This window comes from Molothrus ater, chromosome 20 (assembly GCF_012460135.2).
Source record: "Molothrus ater isolate BHLD 08-10-18 breed brown headed cowbird chromosome 20, BPBGC_Mater_1.1, whole genome shotgun sequence".
In the NCBI taxonomy this organism is placed as follows: domain Eukaryota; kingdom Metazoa; phylum Chordata; class Aves; order Passeriformes; family Icteridae; genus Molothrus; species Molothrus ater.
The window spans coordinates 7,471,621-7,494,892 of NC_050497.2; the positions used below are offsets into that span (position 1 = coordinate 7,471,621).

At 53.8% G+C, this 23,272-nt stretch overlaps 2 protein-coding genes across 2 annotated transcripts in view; both read left to right on the forward strand.

Annotated features, from left to right (window-relative positions):
* Positions 1 to 11,474, forward strand: part of CFAP77 (cilia and flagella associated protein 77) — a 59,175-nt gene extending 47,701 nt beyond the window's left edge. The window contains exons 5-6 of the mRNA XM_036394005.1: positions 1,673 to 1,768; positions 11,243 to 11,474. Of these exons, the coding sequence (XP_036249898.1) occupies positions 1,673 to 1,768; positions 11,243 to 11,311 (165 nt within the window). The 3' untranslated portion in view covers positions 11,312 to 11,474. The remainder of the gene's footprint in view (positions 1 to 1,672; positions 1,769 to 11,242) is intronic.
* Positions 11,475 to 16,669: 5,195 nt separating this feature from the next.
* Positions 16,670 to 23,272, forward strand: BARHL1 (BarH like homeobox 1). The gene is made up of 3 exons (XM_036394052.1): positions 16,670 to 17,240; positions 20,413 to 20,635; positions 22,184 to 23,272. The coding sequence occupies exons 1-3, from the start codon at positions 16,790 to 16,792 to the stop codon at positions 22,476 to 22,478; spliced, it is 969 nt and encodes a 322-aa protein (XP_036249945.1). The 5' UTR covers positions 16,670 to 16,789; the 3' UTR covers positions 22,479 to 23,272.

Sequence of the window (23,272 nt, forward strand, 5' to 3'; positions counted from 1 at the left end):
CTACCCCATAAGGGACAAATGGGCAGCTCCCAGCCCTGGGAAAGGCTCTCAGCTGGGAAAACATCCCCCTGACTACTACAAGGCTGATGAAGCCTAACAAAGATGAGCATCCCCCTGCCAGGAGCCCCACAGGCTGTATTTGGACATCAGCTCTGCCCAGGTTACCTGTGACAGTGGCCACAACCAAGGAACAAGCAGCAAATGCTGCAAGGACAGCCCCAGCCCTGAGCCTGGCCTGGTGAGGTTGGTGCAGCACCCACAGCAGCTGTTGGAGTGTAAGGCTGTGCTGTTAAACAAACCAACATTGTAATATCATTTAAAAGCAGCCAATGACTGTTTTATTAGTTAATGGCTCAAAGAAGAGTCGGGCTAATATGGTAATGACCAATTTCAATGGGCTTACTGCCATCACAAACTGTGCTTTATAGTTGAAGTGCAGGAATACAGTGTCCTTAATTAGCAGCTATTTTATGAATACACCAGCCTGGGACATTGGAAAGTGCATCCCTACTTTATCTATTAATGACTGATATTTTTAATCACTAAAGTTGCCTCCATCAAGCTCCCAAGCCTGCAGCCACCAATTACTGAGTTAAGCAACACAAACCTGTATCCTAGACCACAGAGCAGACAAATTCTCAGGGTATCTAGGTACCTGCACTGGCTTGTGCTGGGATTATTGAGCACTGTGACCTGAAATTAATCAGGAGAGCCAGGAAACCCCACCATTGTGAGGGTGCTGGAAGGGACTTCCCCAGTTAGGGATGAGCTTTTAGCTCATTGCTGTAGCTCAGGGCACAGGCTTAGGGTTAGTGGGCAGCAGTCACCTCCCTCTATAAAGAGAAACTGAGAGCTGACAGCTGCTCATATGTTTTAACTATCAGTATTGGCTGCATGGACATGGAAAACATGGAATTGTGATCATCAACCCAAAGCAACTGTTGGCCTCATCCATCCCAGTGTCACTGCATTGCATGACAGAGCTGATGTGCACGGCTGTGCAGCTGTTTGGGCCGCTGGTGTTTCTCTTTGGTTGCAGACACATGCAGAGCAGCAGTTTGAGCCCATCTTGGTCACTTTTGGTTGCAGACATGTGAAGTGCAGCAGTTTGAGGTGCTGGTGTTTCTCTTCAGTTGCAGACAAGAGAAGTGAGGAGTTTGAGCCCACTCTTGCTTACCCTTGGTTGCAGACATGTGAAATGCAGCAGTTTGAGCCCCTGGAGTTTCTCTTTGCTTGCAGACAAGTGCAGAGCAGCAGTCTGAGCCCTGTGTCTGTGTTTGCTTGCAGACAAGTGCAGAGCAGCAGTCTGAGCCCCTGTGTCTGTGTTTGCTTGCAGACAAGTGCAGAGCAGCAGTCTGAGCCCCGTGTCTGTGTTTGCTTGCAGACACATGCAGAGCAGCAGTCTGAGCCCCGTGTCTGTGTTTGCTTGCAGACACATGCAGAGCAGCAGTCTGAGCCCCGTGTCTGTGTTTGCTTGCAGACACATGCAGAGCAGCAGTCTGAGCCCCGTGTCTGTGTTTGCTTGCAGACAAGTGCAGAGCAGCAGTCTGAGCCCCGTGTCTGTGTTTGCTTGCAGACAAGTGCAGAGCAGCAGTCTGAGCCCCGTGTCTGTGTTTGCTTGCAGACAAGTGCAGAGCAGCAGTCTGAGCCCCGTGTCTGTGTTTGCTTGCAGATGGGCGAGGTGCGCGAGAACCGCACCACATTCCTGCGCACGCACCCGCTGCCCGTGAAGGAGGAATCCTTCTGGCACCTCCAGCGCTTTGAGAAGGTACAGGCCCCCCAGATCCCATCCCCTGACCAAAGACAACTTTTCTGGGCCTCTACAAGCACCTGATTGAAATCAGGGACACTCTCTAGCCTTGCCCACATGCCTCAATGAATGAGGTTCTCAACTCAGAGCTCCCCATGAGCCAGACCTTAAAATGGTTCCAAATATGTTCAACCCCTCAATGTTTGAGCATCAGGGTGGGATATTTTTTGCCAGCCATAAGCCCTGGAAGAGAGGCAGCAGTTGTCCAGATAATAACATATTTTGTAACTTTTGTGCACTTTCAAAAGCTTCCTGAGATGAGAAACGCCTTTTTATATCTTGTTGTTAGTACAGGGTGGCCATTGCTCTACAAGAGCCCTACACAAGCCAGACAGTCACACCGGCATTTTGGGGCCCTGCCCATTTCATCAGCTCTCACCATAACTAATTCAAACCACACCAGATGTTTCAAGTTTTTCCTCCCCAGGATTAGAGCTTTCCAGAAAGCTTACACTCTTGGTACCTCTCTAAACTACCTGATTGACAATATTCACCCTGAGACAAAGCAAAGGGTCTGGCCAGGTTAGAGATGTCCTTGACACTTCCTTTAATTGATCCAAATAAGAGCCAAGGTGAAGATTTTTTGTTCTAGTGATGGGATCTAAACATCTCCCTGAATTCATCTGTGCAACCTGCTGTGCTCTGGGGTACTTGTTAGAATTCCATTAGCTTTGTTTGTGGTGTAAATTATATGGAAACTTCCAGTGAAGAGCTAGGGGAGGTTTTAGGAGAGAAGGGGAAGGAGCTGGACCAGTGGAATGGAAAGGAGACACCAGAAAGTGAAAGCTGAAGCCTTGCAGGGAGTTTACATGGCCAAAATCATATTTGGCAGTGATAGATACCACTGCAAAAAGCTCTCTGCTCCCTGTCCTGGCCCTTCTTCTGGTGGGGTTAATTTTTTTGCCACGCTGTTGATTTCTAACCACACTTTAAGCAGCAAAGAAGCCCTGTGATTTCCTGAAGGCAATTTACTTGTACAAGTTGGAGAGTTTTACCCAAGAAATGTGCTTTGCACCACCTTGATGTATTCCTCTCCTGTCCTGTCTAAGAGTGCCCCATTAGCATATGTCAGTAATCATTTATCCCCACTGCCTGTCAGCTCGGAGCTGCTGCTGCGCGGGAACATGACCGATCGCTGTTAAACAGATTGTGAGAGTCACACGAGATCCTGGGGCAAGCCTCCTCTTTAGAGCTCCTCTCACCCCAGACCTTTCCATCACTGTTCATTTTTCAGCCTGGGTTTTGCTTTGTGCTTTCCCTTTTGTTTCATCCGTGGCTGTGGTTGGGTTCCTGCCCCAGCCATGGGTCTCAAACCTTCAAATCTTTCCTTCTTCTCGTTCTCCTTTTTCTTCTCCCCTTCCCTTCCTTCTCAGAAGCAGCATCCAGCTCATTTTGCACAGCCTCTGCAGATTTTCCACTCCTCCTTTCTCTTTGAACTGCCCTGGAAGGTTTGCCTTTCCCCAATCACAGATTTAACAGGCACAGCCCACATTAGAACTTGGATCAAGGAATTTGTTGCTCACTTCACCTTCAGTGCATGGTTTCCACCATGGGAAAATAACTCCACTTGACATCCATAAATGTTTACCCAGTTAAAAGCTGTAACAACCTGGAGGAAGTTAAGGGTTCCCAGAGATATTTGGTGGTCTCCAAACTGTTCTTTAAGTACTCTTCCAAAGGAGGGTTCTACAGAGATGATGGAATGGTTTTGAAAGCCAGACTGACCTAACCCAGGGACTCCAGGAGTCAATGTCAGTCCCTCCTTTACTGAGGTGACAAATGACCAAAACACTGCCTCTAATCCATGTAGAAACCTCATCCTACTATGCAAGAAGAATGTGAAAAGCAACCACAAAAATATCACCTCACAGAAAGCTTGTTAGCAGACTCAATCTCCATATTTCTACCAGCCTCTGGTGGTTTTGTCCTGCTCTGACCAGTACAGAAGATGCTCATGACTTGAGAAATACTCCAGACCCTGGGCAAGAATATTCAGAGACTCCATTGCCTGATCACAGCCTCAATTTAAACTTTATTTCCATGTGATCTAAGGCAGGTGTGAGGTGCAGGAGTGTGATATTCTCAAGCCACTCATCCTTCTGGTCACTCAGTCACTTCATCATCTGGAATAACACCTTTCAGTCTGGCCTGCTCTGGGTCTGAGAGGAGCAACACCCAGCCACTGAAATTGTTATAATCCAAAACAGGGGCAGCAGGAAGGTGAGATTTTGTTCCTTTAGGCCCATAAAAATCATCAAGAATAATTTTTTTTATTCTCACTGTGACCCCCTACAGAGAGCTGCAGAAACTGGGCATGGGTATCTCTGCTGGCTCTTAAACTGGGCTTTCCATTCAGTCCCTGGCACCATGAAAGCTTGCCCAAGAAGTGGAAGAGAAGAAAACAAAGGAGCTTTTCCCTCCCCACTAATTGCATCCACTGGCTCTCTGCATTGCCAGAGCTGCATGACATTACATAGTCATTCAGTCAGTAAAATATGGACAAATTGACTATATTTTCATTTGGATTTAGGTTTCAGCCCCACTGCCCACACTGTTAAGCTAACTGGGTGATTTACAGGCTCTCCCACACCGGGTGCTCCTGTTTGATCTGGCCTGTGGTCTCCTGGGCCCCCCAGCTCACCAAGGCAAGCAGGTCACAGGGAGCCAGTCCTAACTAAACCAAGCAGATGTTAACTCCTTACTCACCTCAGCAAGATGCTTCTACTGCCCTCCTCTTCCTCAGCCATCCCCCAAAGCAAACAGCTCTGCCTTGCTTTGCCTGCAGTGACAATTCCAGGCTCAATTTTTGCCAGCATGGCTGGGACTGTGCCCCAAAATTTAATTTATTTGTAGATGTGGGACTGCATTCCCTGGGGACTGTACTCTCAGGCACCCACCATGGACATAAATCATGCATGGTTTGGGTTGGAAATGGGCCTTGAAAATCATCTTGTTCCAACCCGCTGCCATGAGCAGGGACATCTTCCACTGGACCAGGTTGCTCCATCCAGCCTGGCCTGGAACACTTCTACAGATGGGGCAGCCACAGCTTCTCTGGGCATCCTGTTTCAATGCCTTACCACCCTCACAGGGAAAAAAAATGTTTTCTAGTATCCAATCTAAACCTACTCTCTTTCAATTTGAACCCATTCTCCCTTGTCCTGTCACTCCGGGTTCTTTTAATAGTCTTGCCCCATCTTTCCTGTAAGTTCCCTTCAGGTCACCCCAAAACCTTCTCTGTTCCAGACTGCACAATCCCAATTCTCTCAGCCTCCTGTCCCCCATGTTTGTCCTGTCCCTGTGTCACTCCTCACCTGCTGGCTCAGGCAGAATTGTGTCAGCCAAACTCCGCAAAGGACATTGCTGCCCAAATGCAGCATCTCCCCCTGTGTCAGGCCAGGCTGAGGCTCCAGCCACGTCCACCTGAACATTTGATGGTCACTATCCAAACCCCTAAGTCAATATTAGCCACCCCCAATATATTTCCAAGGCTCTATCAAGCCAAGAAGGATTCAGGCAGCAACAAAGCAGCAACACAGGACAGAATTCACCAACGTGTCAAAACAGCTCCGTGCACCTCCTGTCACTGACACACACCAGGGTTCTTCCTTTGCTCATTAGAGAATCCCAGCTCACAGAGACACTCAGGTGGCTTGTTTACTTGACCAAGCAAGGGGAAGGAAAGGAAATGCAGCAACTTTGGACAAGACTTTTGTCACCGCTCGCTGCCTCCCCGAGCAGATGAAACGCGCGGCGCGGGTGCGCGATATGAATAAGCGATAAGCAATTGACGAGCAAGTGTTCGGGTACCTTGGCAAAAGACTTAATTTGCAACCTGGCACAAAATCAAAGGCTCTGTCAACGGCTGAGCGGCTCTCCTGCGTACGCCTTGCATTACCTGGGAAAGCTCTGTCAGGTAAATTTCCACTGAAAGTAATTAGAGGAATCCCCACTGTATAAAGTTTGCAGCAAAAAATTCTGGGCTCCCGGAATTTGATTCTCACCAGGGATCCGATACCTGCTCGCAGCCTGATCCTTCGTCAGAATTAACAGCTGAGGTTTAACACGTACACACAAAAATGTTCTGCATTTTTTTTTAATGCCTTACCTCTATTTTTGTCTATAGAGCTGAACTGACAAGCACAGCTCATGTAATCTTGCAGCTGTTGTCTTGTCAGAAAAGCCCAAGATTCTGCTTAAATAACCTGGGCTTGATACACACAGCACACAGGGCTGGCTGTTCAGGTACAGCATTGGTCCTCCTGGGTCTGAGGGCAGAAAAACTTCTGGGACTTGGAGTGCTATAAAACTCCTCTCCTGGGGCCTAAATAGTGCTTAAATAATAAAGCAATGAGTTCAAGAGCTTCCTGTCACCACACTGCCAGATCAATCCTCCCTTCTTCTGGGACTCAGGGCTGACCAAAAAGAATTAAAATCAGTGTCAGCTGATGGCTGTTCAATGGCCCAAGTGACATGAGCTGGTGGCTCCCAGCCCTGCAGTGACAATCCAAAGCAGCATGACTGGTCTGTGGCCTGTGGCACAATGCAAACAGAGAGCACAACACCCTGCAGGGCTCCAAACAGGCAGCACAGACCCAGCTGCCCTGGGCATGATTCCTGCACGTCTCCTCTGGGCCCACAGCCACTCCATGGCTAACTGCAGGCTCTGGGCCCCTGTCAGCACCACTACATTTCCTTGCAGATTCTGGAGGTTTTCTTATTTTCCCTCCACAGTCAAAGATTCCGGCAATACAATTGCTCAAATCAGAGCAAAGCATTTTCATGATCCGGGTTTTCCCACTATCCCTTGTGCCCTGGACACTTAACCTCTCATCCCACACATTGCTGCCCTCTCCCACAGAATATTTTGGCTTGGAAGGAATATTTAAGGGCCATCTAGTCCAGTTCCCCTGCAGTGAACAAGGTCATTCTTAACCAGATTGTGTTTCTCAGAGCCCCATCCAACCTGACCTTGAATATTTCCACAGATGGAGCATCCACCACCTCTCTGGGCAACATGTCCAAGTATTTCAACACCCTCATTGTAAAAAACTTCTTATATCTTATCTCAATTGACCCTCTCTTTGTAAAAACCATTACCTGCCATTCAGCACTTCCCTCAGGGAGAGTGTGACCATCACTCCTGTGCCATTTCCATTGCTCTGGACATCTCCTGATTAACACAGGAAAACAGCACCCTCCTGTGCAGCTGTAGAGCCTAGATCATCTCCAGGGCAGGCTCCACCTACAACCAGTCCCCAGTAGCCAAAGGCAGCACAAGGGACAGTTGGCAGCCCATTCCCATTGCTCTTCTGGAGATTCTCACCCATGAAGGAAGATATTTTGAGTGCTCACAGCTTGTGGCAGGGTGAAACCGCAGACACTGTATTGGGTTATGGGTGAGCACCTGCCATTGCTGCCAGTACACAACTCCATGGAAATGCTTTTTAAATGGGTTTGGGATTTCATTCATGGCCCTGTTCTGACTTCTGCAGAGATGCTATTTATCAAGATAACTTTAAGTAAAACTCTTGCCTGGCATGAAAAGGGTCAGGATTCAGACGTCAAGCACATGAGGTCAGTGTGAAAGCTGCCAGCTCTGGTCTGACCCTGAAACATCTGCCAGGGAGGTGGGGGGCACACTCCAGGTTACAGCTCCAGTGCATTAATTCTTCTTTCTTCATGCTGTTGTCCAGACCAAATGACCAGCGAACCCCAGCAAATATCTGTGGCCATTATTTTCAGGAAGGGCAAAAAAAACCCCCAAATCTCTACAGGACATTAAATACAGCAGCCCAAAATCACCAAGCACTATTTGAAGCCTTCCTGGGCTTGAAGCAAATAAAGATCATTTAGCCCAGGCTCCCTTGTCCCACATTTCCCTCTGTTCTTGGAACGTGGGGAGAGAAAAATCAACCCCATTCGTTAAGCCAGTTAAGCATGCTCCTGGCAGGAAAAGCCACATTATTTGTAACCCTAATAATCCAACACTCACCTCTGAGCACAGCTCATCTTGGACAGAATAACGTCTGTTTTAAAAGTACCTGCCTCTCTCTAACTTGTCATGGCATTTGTTGACAACCCTATTGAAAGCCGCTCTGGATGCGGCTGTGAAGGATCTTTCAGCACCTCTTTCTCTTTCCTAGACAGTTTTTGAAAGGGAGGGGAGAAAAAGAAAAAAGCCATCAATACAGGGGGAAAAAGGCATCAGCAGCCAACATCGGCTGATGAAGCGCCTCACCTGGGCCCCCAGCACACCGCCTCCAATTAAATCAAAATGGTTTGTTTTTAATGGTCTTTTACACTGACAAGTGGGCTATCATTCCAGGCCTAGAGAGCTGTCAGGGAGCCGAGGCAAATCCTCCGTTGATAATGCCCAATGCTTCCAATTAGGAGCCGGGGCCGCTGCTGGCGCACTAACGATTCCCCAGCCTCCCCCAAGGCCCCTTCGGCGTTGGCTGTTTCGTCTTGGCTCTTCCTCCTCCGCAAATTACTGACACAAAACGGAGGCGCCCCGGTGCCTCCTCACCACGCCGGGCCCCGGCCCTGTTGGATTTAATGAGGCGATGGAAGTTTTTGCGGATCTTTCGCTAAATTCTTTTCTTGTTTGACAGCTGCTTGAGTGTTGACCTTATAAAAGATTTAGTGTTTCTCATTATTTTCTGTCAAGCTTTACAAGCGGTGGCTTGGCGGAAAAATCATTTGCATCTCGATGCTCGCGCGCGCAGGGGTGGGTTTTTTATTTTTTATTTATTTTATTTTCTATTTTGTCTGTACAGGGATGCTCGGCGCTCTGAGCGTCAGCGTGTGCACCCTACCCTTCTCTGTATTGTTTGTTTTACTGCCTCCTCCCTGCCTTTCCTGAAAAAAAAATCCACTGTTTTGTGTTGTTTTGGAGGGAAAAAAAAAAAATAAGCCCCAGGATTTGTTAGATTCCTGTAAATGAAGGAGGGTTTGGGAAAGGAAAAAAAAAAAAAAAAGGAAATAATAGAGATTGGTTTCCTGTAAAGTGAACACAGGAAAGTGTTTTGTCACCCGCTAAAAGGATTCGGTCAAATGGATGATGGAGGAACCAGGCTGAGTCCCGGGTGCAGCTTTGTTGTTAAAGTGAAAAATGGTGCAAGGCTGGGGAGCTGCTGGGAGCAGGTGGGCAGAGCCAGGCAGGTGCTGGGAGAGGAACAGGGACAGCCAGGTCTCCATGGATCCTTCCAGGCCACGGGGAGAGCCTGGTGCTGTTCATTACCTGCTTCAGGCCCTTCCACGGGTTCTTTCTCAAGTCACCACAAACCATTAAGTGCAGCTCTAGGAACTAAAACTCCCCCCTGAAGCTGAGCTTATTTTGCACCCAAGGGTGCTCACGGAGCCCAGCAGCTACAGCACCAACAAAACCCTGCTCAGTCTCTGGGGTTTGCTGCCATCAGGGGAGCTCTGTAGGGAAAACATTCTTCCCTGCACCAGCTTGGCCTTTCTGCATCTCACATGCAATTTATCAGCCCTCAATTAACACACCTGCCTTAATGTACCCCTCAATTTAACACATTGTTACAGCTGTGAAGCTCTAAAGATACTACCCCCAAATACATATTGAAGTTTTAGGAGTGGTAATTATTTTTCTTGCCCCTCTAATTCTGTGAAGCAAACACTGACATTACAACATCCCAGCTGCAAGGGTCCTGCAGGTTTTCATTTGTCAATAATAAATGAAATGAACAGCAGCAAACATTGCTCCTGAGCAGCAGCTGGAGCCCATGGCAGCTCCATCATCCTGCAAGGAAAACCTTTCAGCTTTCTCCTTCAAGCCATATTCCTGCCACTGCTCCAAAAAAATCCTGGCATTACCAACCCATAACTGCAGCAGAGTAATGGCAAAGATCATCAGCTGTCTCTAGAGGAGGTACCTTTGGGTTCATCATTTAAAAATATGAATTAGAAGAATCAGAGACGAGGATTCATCACTGGCATTGACTGCTCAACACCAGTCTCTGTCATAAAAAGACCTTTGACCCAAGGACACCCTTATCTGGGCTCTAATGACTGGGAGGGTTTCTCATTTTTTAAAGCATCGCTTGCCCCTGTCCTACACCTGGTGCTCCCCACTCACTCATGCTGAGGGCAGGAGCTGGCATCCCTCACAACTTCCCCAAGGCTCTGCTCACTTTAATTACTGCCAGTTGTGGCTCAGTGGGACATTTCTCACCCAGGAGCTTTGTAGGAGATTGGAGTGAATTAGCTGCTGTTTCCTCTCCTATGGCATCACCCCATCCCAGGCAGAAATGTCCCTGTGCCAGTTCCCAGCACTGACAGGAAGGCAGAGGAACATTCAAGAGAAGCAGCTCAGCTGTCCTTACCTGCAAGCACTGGATTTTTTCTAAAAAATCCCAGCTGCAAAGGAAAAACTGCTGCACCTTCAATGGCAGGCTGGAGTTGGAACAAGCAGGGATTGTCCCTGCCAGCTCTCTGGGGTTACCCACCTCCTGCAGCAGCCCCTGCTTCTGCCTTCCCCACTCTCCCTCCCTGAGAGGGGTTATGTCACTGCTGCTATTTGTGAGGAAGCAAGAACATCCAGAAACAGCTGTCTGAAGTTAGGCACTCAAATGCATATTTAAGTACCTGAACGCCTTCCTCCAGAGAGGGGGAATAGCTAAATATGCTTTGTTTGTCTTGATTAATGAGATCACTAGCAAGCTTTTCAGGGCAAAGACTGCTCTGTATTTTTACATATGCAAACCCTGACATCCAGCCAGCCTGAGCAGGGTGGATGGGGGAAGAGGGAGGCAGCTCAGCACAGGCACACAGGCAGATGTGTGGCACAGGGAATTGTGCTGGGGCAGGCAGAGCCCGTGGCCCCCCATGGAAAACACTGCAGTCACTGCATCTCCCGTGCTGGTTTGCTGCACAGAGCTGTGTGTGAGCCCCACTGCTCACCCCAAAGGGCCCTGGCACCTCTCTACCCCCAGATTACTTCCCTTTTGTTTATTGGCATGGGCATTTTTTCACCCTCACTCAAAGGTGATTCCTGGGCAGCTGCTGCTTCTGTGTTTTTAGGTCCCCTGACCTCACCAAGGGCTTCTCTGGCAGCTCTGAGCCCACCCTGGCCTCTCAGTGAAGCACCCAAGTCCAGTGTTGTAGAAAACAACTCATATTTACATCAGGGCCCACCTTAGGGCAATGCAGCCTTTGAAAATGTCAGACAACAAACACACAGCATAATAAAACTACAGGGGCTTGATGCTAGAGCAGGATAAGAACCTCCTGAAGTCAATCAGAAAGCTACTCCTCATTTTAAGCAGGTTAAGTGTTTAACTCCAGCTGGAGACATCTCCCAGTCAGCAGAAGCCCTTGTGCAATCTGCAGTCTCCTCCCTGTCTGTGCTTCAACCCATTTTCTGTGCATTGGCTGTAACCAATCCTCTCTCTGCTCCTTCCCTCATAGGCTAAGCCTCATCTCAGGACTTTTCCAGACCCTAAATCCCGTCAAAAGGCTCTCAGTGCCTCCCACTGAGGAGCTCCTGTGAGCTGCCCCTTCCCCAGAGAGCCCCCACTGCAAGGATGGTGCTGGGCACAGCCCTTGGACCCCGGGATTCCACAAGCAATAGACTTTCTCTCAGGTTTTACAGAGTTATGCTAACACAGATATAGCCAAATAAATCATAAATATAAAAGGAACAATTCAGTCTCAGCCTGTTCATTGCTTTGTGCCAGGTGCACAGCACAATCCTGGTGGTACTGAGGATACTCAGTGCTCAGACCAGCACAGCCCCACAGGGAGGCAGGACAGGCTCCTTCCCTGCTGGTTCTGGACAAATAGATTGGATGCAGCCATATCCTAGCTGATATCAAATCTGTAATATCTCATCAGGCCTCATTTCTTTGCCAAAAAAAGCTCCCCATCAGTGCCTGATTCAGCAAAGCCATTGCCTGTGTGAAGGAATTCAAACACCTGCTTTGAGTGCTCTGCCAAACTGGGCCTCACCACAGGCAGTGCCTCTGCTTTAAGGTGGCTCCAGGCATCTCCACACTCACCCTGCAGCAGCTGCTGCTGCCTGGAGTCCCCCAGGGCCGAGCCTCTCCAAGCACTCACTGAACAAACTCCAACTCTACCAACACCAACTCAGCATCCCAGCACCCAAACCCACAGGCTGAGCCAGGAGCCAACGCATTTGGAATCCATCTTCTCCCAGCAGAGCCAACAGAGCATTTCACTTCATGTAACACTTGGTTAAAAGTGCCATTATTTAAACTGTGGATGTCCATTACTACTAAAGGAATAACTGATGTCTCATACACAGTCTGCTTCTCACATCTACCATTACAGACCAGAGTTTACCAGCTTTTAAAGCCAAATTATCCCCCAATTTTTATATTCTCTCTCCCACTGGCACTTGGAGAGCTCAGGTGTGTTCACCCCAGAGCTCTGGGAGGTGACATCTGCTGTGCTGGGCAGCCCCAGCTGCATCCTGAGCTCAGGTGGATGTGCCAGCGTGGTTTTGCCCCCCACACCTTGGCACTGGGATATCCTAGTCCTACATAAAGCCACCAGCAGCCAAAGGACATGAAAAACCCATGCTGAGCTCAGGGCTCATTGCTCCTCAGAGTTCCAGCCAAACCCTTAACCCCAAACCTCAAAGAGAAGAGTTCTTGATAACATTACACTGCATTGCTCAAGATGAAACAACAAAGTAAATTGCAAGGGCAGTTTGTTTGGTTTTTTTTACCTCTCAGGACAAGGAAGGCTCCCCAGGAGCTGCTCCAGCATTTCCAGTTTGTACCTCAACCTGCCCTTTTATAAGGAAGGAGCTGTAACAAACTCCACCCTGCCCACACCTGAGCTGAGGGAGGAACAAAATCACCTGCTCCACACCGGGAAACCCCTGGTACATGGTTGTCTCTTTTTAGTACAGGCCTCTAAATAAAACCCATCTAAAATAATGAGGGGGATAACAGCAGGGCTTGCCAAGCTGGCAGAGGTGGATTATAATCAAAGGCCTTTCCCACCTCCCCAGGGAGGGAGGAAGCTGGGCCTTAAATGACTTGTCTTGCTAAAAATGACACTGTTTATGAGAAACCCAGGCACGAGGTTTGTCCTTCTGCCTGCTGGGAGCCACATCCAGCTCTCAGCCCAGCCCCAGCATCCCTGTCCTCCTGCAGCAGCTCCCTGGGGTGTGCTCAGGGAAGGAAGCACCTCCAGAGAGTCCTGCCAGGCTGGGAAGGGCTGGCACAGAACGGTGTGAACCAAAGCAAACCCCTGCAGAGCTGCTGGTCGGGACAGGAAACCAGCAAAGAGACCAGAAAACCCGAAAATCATCCCACAAATCAACAAAGTGCGTTCAGCAAACAACTCTCGGTGCAGCTCAGAACCGACAGATCTGACAATGAAATGCTGGCCTAGGTCGTGCCCCGAATGTCCCCGGTATCACAGCTGGGATGGGCAGCGCGGGGCACCCCTGCCCTGGCTCCCCTGCCCCGTCCGAGCCGTGAGCCAGCGAGTGCCGGCCCCGCTCCTTGTCCTGCAGTGACACCCACCGGTAACGAGCTCCTACCGCCGCCGCAGCGGCTCCTCCCGCTGCCTGTGCCCCCCTTGCCCCCACCCGAGCCCTGCTCTCCCTCCTGCCCATGCTCTCCTTTGGTCACCGGAGCATCCCGGCGGAGCCCGAGCATCCCCGCGGTGCCAGCTGGGCACGGCCTCACCCAGCACCCAGCCAACCTTCAGAAGGGGTTCCTCCCTCAGCCAGAGCCTTCCAGGACACCGGGCTGTGCAGATATTTCTGCATTAACCCTTGCTCAGTCACCATCAGAGCTCAGCAGGGAAGGGAACACCTGGGTCAGCCTGGGCCAGCCCTGCCCCTTGGCCCCAGGGCCAAACCTGCACCGGTGACAGGAACCAGGAGAGCCCAGAATCACCCAGCAGGGTGGGATGAACAGCAGCTCCCAAAGCTGCCACAGTCCTAAATCCACCCCTGGATTGTGACTGAAGCTTGTGAGGAGCTGGCTGTGAGTGCAGTTTGGCATCAGGGGTCTGCTCTTGGCTGATTGATTGTGAACAGGAACAGTCTGGAAATCGGGGTTTAAGGGCAGGCACACACAGGGAAAGAGTGTGCACTGCTCCATGGTCTGTGCTGGGAGCCACAGAAAAATCCTTGGAACCCCACCTGTCCAGGGTCTGGTGATGTGGGAGGGACACCACATATGGGCAGAATGGGGCACATTTCTGCCTCGGGAATCTAGCTCTGAAACAACTTAATACAACAATAGCATGAATAGTAATAATAGCAAAAATAATTTTAGTGTCATTAGAACATGAGTAGCAGTGCATCTGTAGCTGCTGGGAGCCCTGAGTGTGGCCTAGGAGTGACATATCTGTCCCCAGGGCCTTGGCTGGGCATGGCACTATACAGAACCTGCTCTAAGAGGTTCAATCAAATACCTCCCAAAATCTTGCACATCATCAGGAATTTGGTCTCACCTGGGGACTTCCTTGTGGTTATTTGAAAGCAGGTGCTTTATTCAAGAGCAAGCCTCACCTGCCCAAACCTGTCCCTGCATGGCTGATCCAAATCCCGATCCTAATCCCACTCCCAGCCCTTCTGCCTTTTCCAGTCCCATTCCTGGTTCCAAACAAAACCTCGGTGCTGGTTCTATCCCAGTGCAAATTTCCACCCCAAATGTGATCTCCTGGTTGAACAGGGAGGCTGCCAGAGCCCAGGGACCAACACAAACACTGTGAGGAGCTGACAAACCCCATCAGGGTATCAGCACCATTTCTCACCAGGACCTCTTCCTGCACACCCATTGCTCTGTTCCAGTCCGAAGGGACGCCTGGGCCAGCCTCGTGGATGATGGACACTGCAAAACTGACCTGGCTCTCTGTGCTGGGAGGGACACAGGGCACAGCAGCAGCAGGAGCCCCTCAGCAGGGGCAGGGAGGCTGAGCAGCCCTCAGCACGAGCTGAGGGCAGGCTGGCACCGGGGCTGCTGATGCCGATTTTGTTCCTGGGCTTGTCCTCCTCTAAAGTTCTTTTGTTCCTGTGCCCCGATCGCAGGCGGCCCCGAGCTGCGGGGCCGAGGGCAGGAGGTGCGGGGGCCCTGCGTGCGCCGCTGCCCGACAGCTGGCAGCCGGGCTGCCCCAGGGGGCTCTCCCCTCCTTGGTCGCCTCCAAGCTGCCGGCCAAGGGCGGCTTTGGAAGAGGGACAAGATGCAGCTGACTGGCCGGGAAGGTGGGGAACAGAAGAAATCGAGTGTTTGAGAAATAACCAGCGACATCGCTTTAAAGTGACGCAGCTCCACGCGCCCGGGTGTGGACATTTTCCCATCTCCGCGGCGAAGGCTCCATCCACGGGAAAAACCCCTAAATAAACCCTGGAGGAGACAGCAGCCAGTCTGACCGCGAGGAAGGTGGGAATCGTGCGTGAGCCTGTCCCTCTCCAGCCTGGGAGACCAACAACAGCAAACCCCGACGGGGCGGGAGGGAGGAAAGTTGGTGTCTCCGGCAGAGCCGGGCAGGACGGGGCAGCCCTGCCTGAGGCCATCGGTGTTTTATTTAAAATGCGATTGACGGCAGAAAAAAAATCCGCTCTGAGTGCGGTCCGTGCCCAGTTGCAGCAGTCGGTACCGCCCTGGGCGCGGGCACAGCGATGCCCGCTCCTCGCTCCGGCGGCGCTGGGCGGGGGACGCTGCTGCCGGCGGCCGCCTGGACCTCTCTGCTCGGCCACAACCGATTGCCGGGGCACGCAACGAAATTCGCAGCTCCGAGGCTCATCTCGGGCTCAGAGCAGCCGTCTCAGTGCTGGGGGTTTGGGGAGGTTTCGGTGCTTTTCCTTTCCCGCTTTTTTTTTCTTCCTTTTTTTTTTTTTTTTTCTAATTTTTTTGTTTTTAATTTTAACGCCCAGCAAAACTTTCCCTGCTCGGGAGGGACCGATCAGATCAGCTAATTGCGGGGGGAAGCTCGCAGAGAGCAGTAACCCCTCGATAACCCACCCAACCCACACCCCCCCTCCCTCCGCGGCTAATCATCCCATTAAGAGCCCCATCAGCGGGATAATGACAGCAAAAGAGGGCGGAAACCGCCCGGAAAGCGCGGGGATCCGGGCCACAATTAATTCCCGTTAATCAAGCTCCGAGGTGTCGCCTGGTGGGGAGTGACATCCCCCAAATCGCCTGGCGGCCAATGGGCGCTTTCACACGGGCTGGGTGGGGGGTGCCGGGGTCCCCCAGCCGGAGCGCCCCAAATTCAGCTTTTTCTCCCCATTTCCCCCGTTCCCCCCCGGGGAGGGCGCGGCGCTCCTGCCGCTGTCCGCGGTGCTGAAGGCACCGGAGCGACTCCGGCGCTGTCCGAGGTGCTGCGGGCTCCGGAGTGACTCCGGTTCCCCCCGGCGCTGTCCGAGGTGCTGTTGGGGAAAGGGGGGCACGGCGGCGGCCCGGCGACTGGCCACCCCCTCCGCCCTCCCCTCGCCCTTCCCCATTGATTTCTGGATCATTAAGTGGTTAAGGCGCTGCGAAGCCTTCACTATCGATCGCTGCCTCCCCACCTCCGGCTGGGAGCCCCCGGGCTGCCCCCCAGCCCCGCGCCGCCGCGGCTCCGGGCACGGGTGGGGTGGCCGGGACCCCGGGTGAGGTTGGGGTCCGTCCCCCCTCACCCCACCCCCTTCGCGGCCAAAGTTTGACTCTGCCTCCCTCTCCCCCCCTCTCCTGTCTGTCTGTGAGTGCAGCTGGGCGCGATGCTGAAGACGGAGCAGCCCTGGATCTAACGCGCGGCGCCTCGGAGAGCCTTGCAGCAATTGTTGCCCGGATCCCAGACTGAACTTTGCTCTTTTTTTTTTTTTTTCCTTCTTACCTTGCTTTTTTTTTTTTTCTTCCTTTTTTTAAATTTTTTTTTAAATTTTTTTGTTTTTCCCTCCTGTTATCGTTAATTATCATTACCAACCCGCTTCCGCCGCGCCCTCCCCGCCAATGCCCGTGTGAGCGCCGGCACCTCGCGGGGGCCATGGAGGGCTCCACCGGCTTTGGGATCGACTCCATCCTCTCCCACCGAGCCGGCAGCCCGGCCGTGCCCAAGGGGGACCCGCTGGTGGTGGACGGCCGGTCCCCGCTGGAGCTGAGCCCCCGCTCGGAGGGCAGCAGCGGGTGCCCCTCGCCCCGCTCGCCGGGCCGCGAGTGCCTGGAGGCGGCGGCGCCGCGGCCGGGCCTGGATGCGCATCTCCAGCCGGGGCAGGTCTCGGCTCCCTCGCAGTCCCGGACCGTCACCTCCTCCTTCCTCATCAGAGACATCCTGGCCGACTGCAAGCCCCTGGCAGCCTGCGCGCCTTACTCCAGCACCAATGGACCTCACGGCGGGCAGGAGCCGGCCGGCAGGATCCCCACCAAGCCCGGCGAGGATTTTAGGGAGAAAATGGAAAAAAACACCAGCAGCTCCTCCTCGGACTCGGAGTACAAAGGTAAGAGCGGCTCAGCCCGCTGGGCTGTGCGGCCCCGCAGCCTCCCGGAGCTCCGGGATCCCGCTGCGGACCCGAGCCCCGCTCAGGGCAGGTCACGGTGCCGGTCGCCCCCGAAATGACCGAGGGGTCGGCACCAGCTTGGGGAAACTTGTGGGTTCGGTGGGGCTCGGCCCGGTGGAAGGGGTTGGGGCAAGCAGTGCTTCATGGAACGAGCCCGGGGAATGCTCCGGGGCCGCCTTCCGCCGCAGAGATCCGGCTGTGCCGCTCCACCCGCCGGGAAAGGAGGAGCGGAGACGGATTTCTGCCTGCGGGAAAAAAAAAAAAAATTAAAAAAAAAAAAAAAAGAAAAACCAAAACAAACAAACCAAAACAGAACAGTAATAAAATAATCACGCATTTGCCAGGTATTTGCCCTGCTCCGGCGAGAAACGAACAAGCCATTCGGCGGGCTTTGCTTCGATTGCTGTTATTTGGGTTATTATTTTGGAAATCGTTCAAAACCGAGCAGTGCAGACAGGGAGCCCCGGGCCGCATCCGCAGCGCCGGCGGCCGTGGGGCCGTGGGATGCGGGGGCTGCTCGCTCCGGGCCGGGGGCTTCGGCCTCCCGGGCCCCCCCAGCCCCTGGCCGGCCTCCCCCTGCGCCAGTCGGGGCAGGGAGAGGCACAGGAACAGCACGGCGGGGTTGAGGTCAGACCTCGCCCTCGGAGCAGTTTATCCCAGGTGCCTTCTCCCATCCCACCCTCGTCTCCTCTGCAGAAACTTTTCTCCGGGAAAATTGTTCGTCGGCTGTTCGCGAGGGAAGGGAGAGGGAATCCATCCAGCTGGCCGGAGAACAGGGAGGTGATGGCACCCTCGCGGGGCCGCTGAATTTGTGGGGATTGGCAGGGAAAAAAAGGGGGACAGGCTGAGCCCCGTCCGGGCTACAAATGCAGCCTGGGTTCGCCCGGAGCCGCTGGGCTGAAATCTGGTTCATGGAGGAAAAAATAATCACCCAATAAAGCCTCCAAAGGCGGCGGCGGGCTCTGGACATCACGGGGCGATTTTTACTCCAAACGAAGGATGGAGCCCGGGCTCGGTGCCGGGGCTGGAAGTGCCCCGGGAGGAAACATCGGCCCCACCACTTTGCAGGGCCGGCGGTGCCGCGATCCCACCTTGGCTGTTTGTTCTCGCCTCCTACACCCGGCCCCAATGCCTGCACCTCTTCTCCCCCTGCCCCAAATCGCCGAGACGCGAAAGAAGCGAGGGAAGAGAAGAAGAGGGGGTTCTCTGCCTCCCCTGAGCCGGCCGAGCCCGGGCCGGGGGTTCGGCTTTGGGTGGGGGCCGTTTCCCGGAGCCCCTCGGCTCCTCTCCCGTCCCTGCGGCGGGACGGCCACGGCCACGCTGCAAATGCCGTTTAAATGGGGGGAAAAAAAATCATTTAAACATTTAAATCGCGAGGGGAACACCGCTTAAACGGGGCGCAAAAAACCCCCACCGCTTAAATGAAAGGGGGAAAAGACTGTCTAAGCGGAGGAAAAAAACTAAAAATCAATTTAAATGGGGAGGAAACCACAGTTTAAATGAGAGTAAAAGCCCCGCATCAATGAAGGAGTGAAGATCCCCGCTCCCAGAGCGATCCTTTTTGTGCCGCTTTGGAAACAGCCTTTCCTGGGGCAAAACGCCCCAGATTTATTCCACAAAAAGGGGCTGCGAAGCTCGGCCTAACCCCCAGCGGCCAAAGTGCCGGAAAAACCTAAAATATTTTTTAAATACGTGTAGATATATATATATTTAATTTTTTAAGCTAGGACTAGCCAGGGTTCGGTCCGGACCGAGCAGCGAAGCCGTCGCCGCCGTTCCTGCGGCCCTTTGGCGAGCAGGAACTTTTTAGGAGCCGAGGATCAGCCCAGGGGCCGGGTGGGGGGGATTTTCCTCCTCGGGATGCCAGAGGCCAGACCCGCTTTACTCCTCGAAAAAGTCCCACAAACTTTGGGGCCGCTCCCGGGAGAGATCGGGGCCGACCCCCCCTGGCCGGTTCCGGCGGGTCGGGGCTGCCGCGTCCCCGGGAACCGGGGCCGGATCTCCCCGCCCAAGGATCGGCCCCGGCTCGTTCCGCCTGCTCGGCCAGAGCCAGGATTTCTGGTTGAAGGGTTTCACTCCCCGGTGGCTCAATTAACCGGATTATTGTCTTCCTACAGAGAGAAATCAGCTCGCGTTCGGCTCCAGCCTTGTCCCTACTCAGCCCCGCCACCAGCAAATTTAACATAAACCCCTGTAAAAAAAAAAAAAAAAAAAAAAACAAAAAACAAACCCAAACGCCGCCGATTTGTATAAATCGAACCTATTTGCTCCGTAATCTCCTCCAGGAGATAGGAGAAGGCGAGCACAAGCAGGAATTTATTTTTCCCCTTTTATTTTTGTTGCTCCTCCATAATTTTCCCATCACCTTCCAACATTTTGAGGCGTAAATTCCCGCATCGCTCCGCCGGCGCGTGTGTACCGGCCGCGCTAACGAACCGCCGCCAACCCCTCTCGTTCGGCCTTTTTTAAAGATAAAAACCAGGGTTAAACAGGGGTTTGCCAAGTGCTTCCCCCAGTATTTCGTTGTGCGCCCTGGAGAAGGGAGGTTTGCTGCGTGCCCCGGCAGCATCCCCGGGAGGACGGAGGATTCTCCGCGGAGGGGAGAGGCAGGACCAGCGCCGCAACATTCCCCTCCCAAAAATAAAATGTGGGCTCGCAATTTTCGGTTTTGGTTAGCTTGTTTTGGTTTTTAAAAAAAGAAAAGAAAAGAGAGAGAGAGAAAGGTAGATAGAAAAAGGAGGAAATAAAAAATATCCAAGCACCAAGAAAGCTTTTTGAGTTTGGGGGAATACGCCCAGAGGAAGGTCCTGCCCCGAGAGAAATGAGGGGTGAGTGGGATCAGGGGGGTCTGGGCAGGAGGGCGGCGGGGCCGGGCCGGGGATCCCCTCGGCACAGTCCAAGGTTCCTGCTCCGATCCCAGACCCTCGGGACGAGGAAAAGCCGGGCCCGGCTCGGGGAGCCCTCTGGCAGCCGGGGTTAAAATTTACGGGGGTGCAGAGCGAATGTGCCGTGAGCCCCACTCGGAGCCGAGCCCTACCCTGGGTCACCCCCTCCGCTGAGGGTAATTCCCTTCCTGCTCTGACCTGGCCTCTTTTCCTCCCTGTCGGCTCAGTGAAAGAAGAAGGGGACCGAGAGATCTCCAGTTCCCGGGACAGTCCCCCGGTGCGGCTGAAAAAGCCGCGCAAAGCCCGCACCGCCTTCACCGACCATCAGCTGGCCCAGCTGGAGCGCAGCTTCGAGAGGCAAAAATACCTGAGCGTGCAGGACAGGATGGAGCTGGCCGCCTCCCTCAACCTCACCGACACGCAGGTGAAAACGTGGTACCAGAACAGAAGGTAAAAATGCACCGTTCCCTCCTGCCCACAGCGCCGGGATCCCGCCCTGCTCCCCTCCCCGGCCGCGCACCCCCAAACCACGCAGGGATTTGCACCCCAAAACCGCCCCGTCCCTCCCGGCACCGGGACAGGGGCGATGCCCGGCCCGTGCCCGCCTCTCCCGGAGCCTTTTACCCCAAAGCCAAGGGGAGAAAAGCGATGCCGGGTGTGGGGCAGGAGGGGCAATCCTTGCCCCCAGCCCCGGCAAGGCGGGGAGGCAGGACCGGGCTTCCAGCTAAACACAACAGCATAACACATCGGCCCATTAATAATAGATACCAATTACTGCTTTGGGCATCAATAATTAACACCCTTTACAGTAATTACACAATTATTATTATGATGAATAATTTACTGGTGGAAATAGGTTTAGCGCTTCAGCGACAAATCTGTAAAAGGGCTGGCGACGTGGTGGCTTCGGTGGGTTTGTCCCGACATCGCCAGCCCCGACCATTGCCACTGCCACCAAACGAGGGATCCCCGGCTGCAGCCCCCGCCCTGTCCCCTCGCTCGTTCCAGGGTTTTACCCTCCCTCCCCATCGTTTCCAGTCCCACTTCTCCATCTGCAAAGATCCCGCCACGTCGGGGCTTTGGGGAAGTTTAGGGGCGGCGGGGGAAGCTGTGATCACCCCTCATCTGCCCAAATCCCTCCTGCAAGGACACGCCGGAGCCGAAACTGAGCTCCCAGCCCTTCCCCAGCCCGCCCGGCCCGCCGGCGGCGAGATCCTGGGGCCGGGGCTCCTCCACGAGATCCGGCACACACACATGAATATATATATGCATATAAAATAAATACACTTATATATATAAATATATATATATACACACACACACACATATATATATATATGTATGTATGTATGCATATGTGTATTTAGACACAGATATGTAGATATATTTGCCGCAAACGAATTCCCCGGGACCCTGCCTCACTCCTGTCCCCCCGCGGGACTCCCGCAGCCTCCCGAGCAGCCGGGCCCGGCACCGGCAGCCCCGGCCCGGGGAGAGGCTCCCGGAGCCCCGGGCGGCGGAGCGGGGCCGCCGCGGCCTCGGGTGATCGCAGCATCCGCGCTCAGCTCACGGATCCCCCGTGTCATCCTCGGGCCGTGTGACAACCCGGGACTTACACCCTCAGGAAGGGACTGAATTTCTGTCGCGATTTTTTATCGCCGGGATTCACATCCCGATATTGGGTCCCAGCCGGGCTCTGGCTCCGTGAAAGCTCCGTTGGAGCTCACACCGGGCTGCGCGGCGGGACCGCCAGGGAGATGAGCTCCCTCTCCCCATTAATGGGGTCTGCATCCCATCCCGTTAAATCCCATCCCATCCCGTCCCATCCCATCCCTGCCCTACAGGAGAGGCCGGCCCTGGGAGCCAGCGGTGGGAGCGGGGATGCTCAGCGAGAGCAGAGCCCGGGGAAAGGGGGTGTGCAAGGGGTAAAAAGAGCCCGGGAGCGGCTTTGGGAACTTCCTCCCCTCCTTGACCCCTTCTCTCGACTTGTCCCCCCAGGACCAAGTGGAAAAGGCAGACGGCGGTGGGCCTGGAGCTGCTGGCTGAGGCTGGCAACTACTCAGCCCTCCAGAGGATGTTCCCCTCGCCCTACTTCTACCCGCAGAGCTTGGTCTCCAACCTGGACCCCGGCGCCGCCCTCTACCTGTACCGCGGACCCAGCGCGCCGCCCCCCGCCCTACAGAGACCCTTGGTGCCCCGCATCCTCATCCACGGACTGCAGGGCGGCAGCGAGCCCCCGCCGCCCCTGCCCCCGCTGCCCGGCGTCCTGCCCCGGGCTGCGCAGCCCCGGTGAGCTCCGGTGAGCCCGGGAAGCTCCGCCGGCACCCACCGGGCCGGGGGAGGCTGGAGGGGGCCACCCCACAGCTCTGGGGCAGCGAGCAAGTGACAGACTCCCGCTCATCCCCAAATATATATATATTTATATATATATATATATAAAATTATAAATGAGACCACCCCCTCCTTTTTTAAAATATTATATAAAGAATGCAAGGATCAAGGACAGGCTTGGCAGGACGGAGCCGCCCCTCACCCCGCGGGGCACTCGCCACCTTTTACCCCCTTGTGCCCCCGAGGGGCAGCGGGGCCGCTGCGTGTCCCCCACCCCGGCCTGGACGGCGCCGGGAGCACGGGCGGGGGTCGGATGCTCCGGGGGGGCTTCGCCTCTCCGGCCCCTCCCCAGGAACAGTCAGGGGAGCCGAGCCACACCTGCCACGGGCGGCTCCGGGGAGAGCCCTCCCCGCTTTCCCCGGCTCCCCGAGCCTGGGGCAGCGGCCCCGCCGCCGGGAAGGAGCGCGGGGTGGCCGGGCCGATGGCCCCAGCGACACTTTGGGACGTCCGTAACTTAAACTTAAAAAGACAAAAAAAAATTAAAAAAAAAGAAAGGAAAAAAAAAAAAAGCGGTGGAATGTAAATACGGTGCAAAATGTATATGAATTATTTATTTGTGAACCCTGAGGGCGTATTTGTGTAAGTGATTCTTGTCAGTCTGTATCCCGGGGCCGGCCCGGCCGGGCTGGGGGCGCGGGGGGGGCTCGGGGCGCCGCGGCCGCTCCCGCTCCCCCCTTTTTTAAATGTGGAAATAAA